We start from the raw sequence: 7,853 nt of genomic DNA on the forward strand, positions 1-7,853 counted from the left end.
GCAACCCGGAGGTGATGGGCCTCACCACACACGCAACCCGGAGGTGATGGGCCTCACCACACACGCAACCCGGAGGTGATGGGCCTCACCACACATGCAACCCGGAGCCCTCCGGAGCTCCAGCCCCGCTGCCCCAAGGCTGCGTGGCGCTCGCCTCCCCTGGAGGCCAGGCCCGCTGGGAAGGGCCGAGGCACACAGGCACAGTGCTGGCCCAGAGTGGCCTGGGAACTGGAATGACCGTGCGTGGGGGTGGGGGGCACTGGGAGCCAGAGCGCAAGGAGGGTCTGCTACTGTGTGTGTGTCGGCAGTTGGGATTCAAGAGTTCTGGATCCAGGACACTTTGCCACAAGCGCTGGCAAAGCCTGAGAGTCCCATCGCCTTAGGGACGTCACCCAACAACCCCCGGCACCTCATGAATCCAGTGAACGGTCTGAACGGGTGTTCGACCTCTCCGGCCTTTCACAGGCAACAAGCCCAGCACTTCCAGAAACATCCTATTTAACCCCAGCTCGCTGGGACAGGCCCTGCCATGTGCCCATGGCCTCGGGAACCCCCTGCACATTGCTCATGGCCACGTTTGGGTGTCTGGAACAAGACCCAGCACTGCCTGGACCCCGCGTCCACCAGAGGGAAGCTCGGGTGCCGATGGCCACAGATGCTGCTGCGGCGCTGGCCAGGCCTCGGCGGCCGCTCTCCCAACACTCCTTCCACTGGGCACCCCAGTGAGTACCACGTCTGGGCCTATCCTGCCCAACCCCCTCCCACGGAAGCTTAGAGCAGGAAAGATCAAGTCTCACAAGGCTAGAAGCCAGGGGGCAGAGACGACTGCGCCCTCACGGAGGACCGGACGGCGCAGACTGCCCCAGCGGACCCTGAGAGTGATAAAGTCACTGGGTAAAGTTCCATGGAGGAACGATTCTCCCAGAGAACAGCAGATGAGAACTGCCTGCTGGGGCAAACGGCCGCTTCCTGCCCTCAGAACTGCCAGTGGCCCCTCAGCAAATACTTTCATGCCTAACGAAGCTGCCCTTTAAAACGCAGCCGTCCCGTGTCTAGCCAAGCCTCTTCCATCTGTTCTCTTGGCAAAGCTGCCTCTGAAGGAGCCTGCTGCCTCCTCTCCGGGACCGAGGGTCCTGCTCCCCAACCCTGGCAGGGACTGCCCAGCCCCCAGACTCTTAGCCAAGTGGGCAGTGTCCTGACTCCCCAGGCGGCCAGGAGCCCGCTGCCTCCCTGTGACAGGTGGGTCCCCAGAAGGCGTCTGTAGCCAGGGGGAGAGGTTAAGGGAGGCCCGGGCACCCTGATCTGCCAGCCCCCTCTCAGCTGCACCCCAGGTGCTCCACCCCCTGGTGAGGCCCAGGTGGGCTTTGCCCAGCGTTGAACCCTGCTCATAGCCTGGGCCAGTCAGGGGCCAGCGAGGGGGTCCTGCCCGTCTCTGGGGCGCCCAGGTGCTCTGAGGTTTCAGCCAGCCCTGTTGTTAAGGAGACCGACGCTAAAAATAAGCTTCAAAGAGCCTCCCTCTGGAGGCGCCTGCAGTTGTTATGACAACGGGCAGCAGGGTCCCCAAGTAGCTGCGCCCACCAGCACAACCTTTGGGGAGGGGTGGGAGCCGCACACCTGGCCTCGCCCCCAGGCGGCAGGCAGGCCTCCCCGGGACTCCCCTCCAGGCCCGCCCTCAGCCTCTGCTGTGCGAGTCACACCCCTGTGGCTGCCCTCCAGAACTGGCCTCTGACCCACCCAAGTACTAGTTATCCTGTCCGCATGCAAAAGATGTAAAGGATTCAGAAAAGGAGCAATGGAAAATCTGCACAACCCTGAGGCTCTGAGCTACCATGTTGGTTAGTGTGTGTGTGGGAGGGGCAGTGGGGTATTAAATGTCCAGTAATTGCTAATACTGGATGCTAACTACACAGCAGCCCTGGGCTAAGCCACTGAGATGACATTTCATTTCATCCTTACAACAGCCTGTGAGAGGTTTATTCTGACTTGTCTCTATCCTGGAGGAATTAGAAGCTCAGAGACACTCAAACACTGGCTTGAAGTCACACAGCCAGGAAGTACCAAGCTGGGGACGGAACTGGCTGTCTGACACCCAAGCTGGTGGCAAACCCTAAGGAAACCGGTTTCCTTTCTTCCAGGAAATGAGCGTTATTAGGGCCTTGGAGGACGTAATTCAAGTGGCAGCCGAGGGCCCCTCCGCCATGACTGCTGTCTGTCTGGACGGCGCACAGGGGAGCGGCCGAGGGAACAGGGGTGGCTGTGTGCATGGACGGGCCCAGAGGCGCCAGCCCACAGCCTGACCTCAGACCTTGGCCCCGGCTCTAGGGAGCGATGGCTGGGGAGCCTCCATGTGGCTCTGGGGGCGCACCAAGCCCGGGTGCAGCCCCCGGCACCCACTGTCCACCGCAGACCTGACCTTAAGGGCCAAGCCCATCCCCACACGCTGGGGCCGTGTCCGCAGAGGGTGTCAGGCAGCTGTGCGTGCCTGTGTTTCCCATCTCTGCTGGGACAGCCTGTCCTGCTCTGGCCCTGGGCACCCTGCTGGCCACTCACCCCCCGGGGCCGGGGAAGGACACGTGGGAGGGCGCAGGGCTGACCTTGCTCTCCAGCCGTCCTATCAGCTCTGCCAAGCGGCTGACCTGGGCTTCCAGGCTCTCCTCCTTGGCCTCCACCGGGACTGTGAAGGGAAACGGGGACCGGCTGGTGGGCGGTGCCAGTCCCGGCGGGGGAGGGGGGGAGCCCCAGCCACCAGGCCCCCACCAAAGTCCAGGTCCCATCTGGCCTCTCCATTCCTCTGTGGACCCCTGGCCAGCGCCCCCACTGTGGGCCATGCTTCTCACCAGGTGGAAGGATCCGCCCCTGTTCTGCGGCCATGAACTTGTGGTTGGGGGCGTAGGGGGGTGCAGGGCTTCTGTACCAGGTCTCTGCAGCATCGCGGCTGGGTCTGCTGTAGTTCTGTCTGCAAGGAGAGCGAGGGACACAGGCTGTGAGGGGCTGCAGGGCCCTGACCGCACAGCAGCTCCCACGTGAACGAGGCACTGATGGTGGGTCCCGGAGGGCTCAGCTGAGTGGACACCAGGCTGACTTCCCCCTCCAGCCGGCCCAGAGGCCCCTGGGCTGTCAGGCCTCTGCGGTGTGTGTGGCTGGATGGGGGAGAGGGGGACTGGGTTTGTTGCACCTGGACAACTGTCCCTGCCCTAACGGGGGTTCTCGAGAGACTGTCTCAAGTGCACATACAGCAGGAGGGAGAAACGTATGGCGCTGATCTCAGCCATGAGAAAGAGGGCTGGGTGTCCCGGACACCCCAGAAGCATGCCCCTGCGGCACAGGCAGCTCATGTGCCTGGCACAGGTTGGGGGCTCCATGTGTGTTCAGATTGCCCGACCCCATCTGCAAGGACATGCTGGAAAGTTGCCACGGAAACAGACATGCTGTCCACACCGGCCACACCCATGGCAGTGCTGCACAGCGGGTGACACCCCCCCATCCCCACACCCCCACCCCGGGGCCCAGCCCCACCGGATCTGGCAGGTCTGCTCCTCGATGGCCTCCACCGCGCTCTCCACGGAGCTCAGCAGTGACTGGATCTGGGTGGCCGTCTCCTTCAGGAGGAAGCGGGTCACGAACTGGTCCACGCTGGTCCCACCCTCATACACCTGTGCAGGGGAGGGGCACACAGGGAAACCGGTTGGGGGGGCCTTGAGTGTGGGGCCTCATCCAAAGTTGGGGGGCGCTGCCTTTTTGCCCTGCAGTGGGAGGGGGCACCCTACTTCTGCACCTTGGAGGCTGTAGAATCCCGCCTACGGCAAGCGCGACAGCACCTGGAGACCATGAACCCGCCACACGGCTCACTAGCCTGGCCCCTGACCACGCGCAAGGCGCTGTGGCCTGTACACGGTTAGAGGCCGGGAGGACAGAAAGCGCATGGGGCCCGGCACGTGCCCGTCCCACAGCCACGCACCATCAGCGGGAGCGCCAGGATGGTGGTGATGGGGGTGGCGAAGATGGCGACAGAAGCAAGGACGGTGTGGGGACGGAGTAATGGTGCTGGTGCCGAGGCTGGTGGTGCAGGCTGGGAGAGGGACATGGTGATGATGGTGCAGTTGAGTCAGGGACCTCGCTTGAGCGCAGGGTGCTCACAACTTCCCTCCCCAGAGGGCCTCTGGGTCCTGGTCCTTCAAGCTGCTGCTCTGCTAAACCACAGGAAAGACAACAGCAGCAGGGAGGCTAAGCTGGCTCCTCAAAGGCATCCTGGGAAGTTCCCCTCAGTCCTGGGAGAGAGGTTGGGGAGGGGGTGTGGAGCTGAGAGGGAGGCTTGGGCGCCCAGGGATAGGGAAGGTGTGACTCTGGCTCAAGACCAAATTTCCCCTTTGGGTAAGAGACTGCAGCAAAGCTACTTGTTAAGGCTTCTGGAACAGGTTCAATTTCTTTCGGCTGCCAAAGCTTCCCAGGAAAAGGGGCGGCTCAGCTGGCAGGTCACCGAGGGGTGTTAAAAGCCAAGGGACGCTGTGTCGGGGGTGCTGGCTAGCCGAGCTCCACATTGCTCCCCGTGTCCTCTGCCAAGACCCCACCCTCCCAAGCCACCTGCCCACACCTGGAACTCTGCCCTGTCCCTGGGCAGCCTGGGGAAAACTGGGCTCTCAGAGCAAATCAATGTACCCACCACTGTGACTAGGAATTAATTATCATTAATTACATGGTGTGGCCAGGTCTAGAGAGATGGGTGGGATCAGGGGTGAGGAAGAGGGGCAGAGAAAGGCGGGAGACTCCTGGCCCGCGCCAGACTCGGCACCTGGAGACAGACCCAGCCCACAGGGGCCTCACGTCAGGGTCAGCCAGGTTTCCAGAGCCAAGAGCATCCCACTGCCAGGCCTCCTCTGCAGCACAGCACTCATGTCCAGAACAGTGACTGGCAGGCTGCACGCACATGAATACCCAGACACAGATAAGACGACAGGACACGACAGCACAGTGAATACAAAGGAAAAAGCCCTGGAAACAAAGCAGAACCAAGACCTGAGATAAAAGCACCAAGTCAGTGACCAAGGCTGTGGTTACCAGAAAGTGTAACTGGTTACCGAATTCCAAAAATGTCGCGTGACCACCGAAGGGGTAGAAAGGCAGCCCACACAGATGTATCCCCCATTTCACTGATGCCTCATGGACGAGTCATTCTCGCAGGAGAATGGGGAGACCTGCTGACCTCCGAAATTTACTGGGTGAGCGCCTTCCTGCAGAGAGTGCAAAAAGTTTTCCCTAAATCACCCAGGTTGATTTGGAAAAAGAACTTCTGGATAGAGGTTTGTGAAAAGGATGACTGCCCAAATTAAAATGAAAGCAAAGAGGCTAGGAAATGGGCCACTGGTCTCCACTGTCTGAACTTCAATTTCCCGGGACGAGCCAGCATGCGAAAGCAGGGAAGAACCACCAAGTTTCTGTTCGTTCCACCAAGGATAACAAAAGGGGGTGTTCTGGGGCCTTGTTAGCTGGGTACAAAATCGGTATCAAGTGTGCTGACAGCAGCTGAGCCCTGAGCAGGTGGGTTTCACCTGTCTGCGTTCACTTATACACAAATTTTGCTCAGAAAATATACTGGGAAAAGTTGGGGAGATCTGCAACTATTTGAGAAAAATTGAGCAGATGAACCCACCTCACTGAAAAACAATCATTACACCTGCAGACAAACATGAGTCACTCTTTTGCCTTTGAGGCCTGTATATAGCACCCGCTGCCCTTGTGGGGTAAGACAGCACCGATGGGCACTGAAGGTGGCACAAGGCTACCTAGGACATGAACCCAATCTGGTGGCACCATGCCCAGCACCGCCACCACAGCCTCTCATCCTGCTGGTTTTCTTCGTGACATTTCTTTTTTCTGGCTTAATTTGTGTGAAAATTCAGAGTGTAACACATCTAACACACCAGATATGTGAGTCAGTGATTTATGTTATTGGTAAGGTTTCAGGTCAATAGCAGCTATTAGAAATTTGGGAAGGGGGTCAAAGGTAACGTTAGGAGGGACTGGTGTCCTGACCTCACAGTGTTCAAGGTCAGCTGTATGTTTAAGAAGCCACGCGTGAGAACAAAGCTGGGATGTTTGCCCTGGAAACCATACCAGTGCCATAGGCAGAGACCACTGAAGGGTAAAGAGCCCAAGACGGCGCAGCATAAAAAGTAAGCACGAAAGACAGCGTCAGGGGTCAGACCAGACAGAGCGTGACGCCAAGATGCAGCCTCTTTCGCCTGCAATACCCCTCAACCCATTAGGCATGATTCCAGCTAAACCCAAAGGCACCAGGAAGGTGAAGACAAACTCATGTAGATTCTGCAGCCACATGGGGCCAAATGACCAGGACAAGCTGCCATGTCACTATCAAGGTAGACCTAAATGCATTTGGATGTGAAGGATGCCCAAGGGCATGGCGAGGACATGACCTCACTGGCTCCCACACACTGGAAGTAGATGTGGCAGTGAATGTGGCTTTGGGGTTCAGGAGGATGACAAGGCTGTGCAAGGCAATGCCAACTCTCACTGAGAGAGCCTCACTCTGCTCGTGCGCTTAGGCCCAGTGACTATACTGACAATCTATCCTTAAGGGACAGTGCAGATTGTGGGCATCTCTTTATGTGCCAAGGCTGTTACAGTAGCATTCCTAAAGGCAAAAACCTGGAATTAATCCAGTATGCCAGAAAACAGAGGAATGGTAATTTTATAAAGAATATTTTAAATGATGTTTCTGGACAGCTTTAATAACACGGGCAAAGTGTTTGTTAAAATAGATGAAAATAATATTGTGTGTGGCATGGCAGTAAGCACATTAAGAGCACCTACATGGGGAAAGGGTCAAAAACAAATAAAGGGAAATAATAACAGCGGCAAGGGGCAGTCAGGATGAAAGTGACTTGAAATTTCTATGCTTTTCTCCGTTTCCTGTTTTGTATACTGAATATGTCTCAGATGTAGAATAAAAATGTCAAAACAAAGCTCTATACTGCTCATGGATCAGGAGAATTAACATCATCAAAATGGTCATCCTACCAAAAGCAATGTACAGATTTAAAGCTATCCCAATAAGTCTCAATGACATTCTTCAAAGAAATAAAACAAATATTGATGAGATCAATATAGAACCACAAAAGACCTCGAATAGCCAAAGCTCTCATGATTAAAAAGAATGGAGGCATCACTCTCCCAGATTTCAAGCTATACTACAAAGCCTTAATAATCAAAACTGTATGGTACTGGAACAAGAACACACACACAGACCAGTGGATTCAAATAGAAAACTCAGATATAAACCCACAGGTTATGGGCAGCTAATCTTTGACAAAGGAGCAAAGACTATACAATGGAACAAAGAAAGTTTGTTCAACAAATGGTGCTGGGAAAACTGGGATGCTATATGCAAAAAAAATGAAATTAGATCACTACCACACACCATGCACAAAAATCAACTCGAAGTGGATTAAAGACCTAGACATAAGAACAGAAACCGTAAAATACCTGGAAGCAAAGATGGGCCAAACACTACACAACACACACTTTAGTAACATCTTTGAGAATACAGCACCCAACACAACGATAGGGAAGGAAGGATAAATAGATGGGACTACATCAAGTTCAAGAGCTTCTGTACAGCAAAAGAGACATTACAAGCAACAGACATCCCACTGATTGGGAAAAATTCTCTCACACAAAACTAGCGATAAAGGATTGATCACAAAGCTAAACAGAGAACTGATGAAACTCAACAAAAATAAACAACCCCATCAAAAAATGGGCAGAAGAGCTAAAAAGACACCTCTCCAAAGAGGAAATGCAGATGGCCAACAAGCATATGAAAAATGTTCAACATC

The 7,853-nt window shown here is 55.6% G+C and overlaps 1 protein-coding gene across 1 annotated transcript in view; it reads right to left on the reverse strand.

Moving 5' to 3' along the window:
- Positions 1-7,853, reverse strand: part of NECAB2 (N-terminal EF-hand calcium binding protein 2) — a gene marked incomplete at its 5' end in the record, with an annotated part of 26,333 nt that overhangs the window by 5,476 nt on the left and 13,004 nt on the right. Inside the window, 3 exons of the mRNA XM_004690156.2 lie at positions 2,595-2,674; positions 2,838-2,956; positions 3,517-3,653. Coding sequence (XP_004690213.1) covers positions 2,595-2,674; positions 2,838-2,956; positions 3,517-3,653 — 336 coding nt within the window. The remainder of the gene's footprint in view (positions 1-2,594; positions 2,675-2,837; positions 2,957-3,516; positions 3,654-7,853) is intronic.

The sequence above is a fragment of the Condylura cristata genome, unplaced genomic scaffold (genome assembly GCF_000260355.1).
Source record: "Condylura cristata isolate star-nosed mole 26May11 unplaced genomic scaffold, ConCri1.0 scaffold00028, whole genome shotgun sequence".
NCBI lineage: Eukaryota > Metazoa > Chordata > Mammalia > Eulipotyphla > Talpidae > Condylura > Condylura cristata.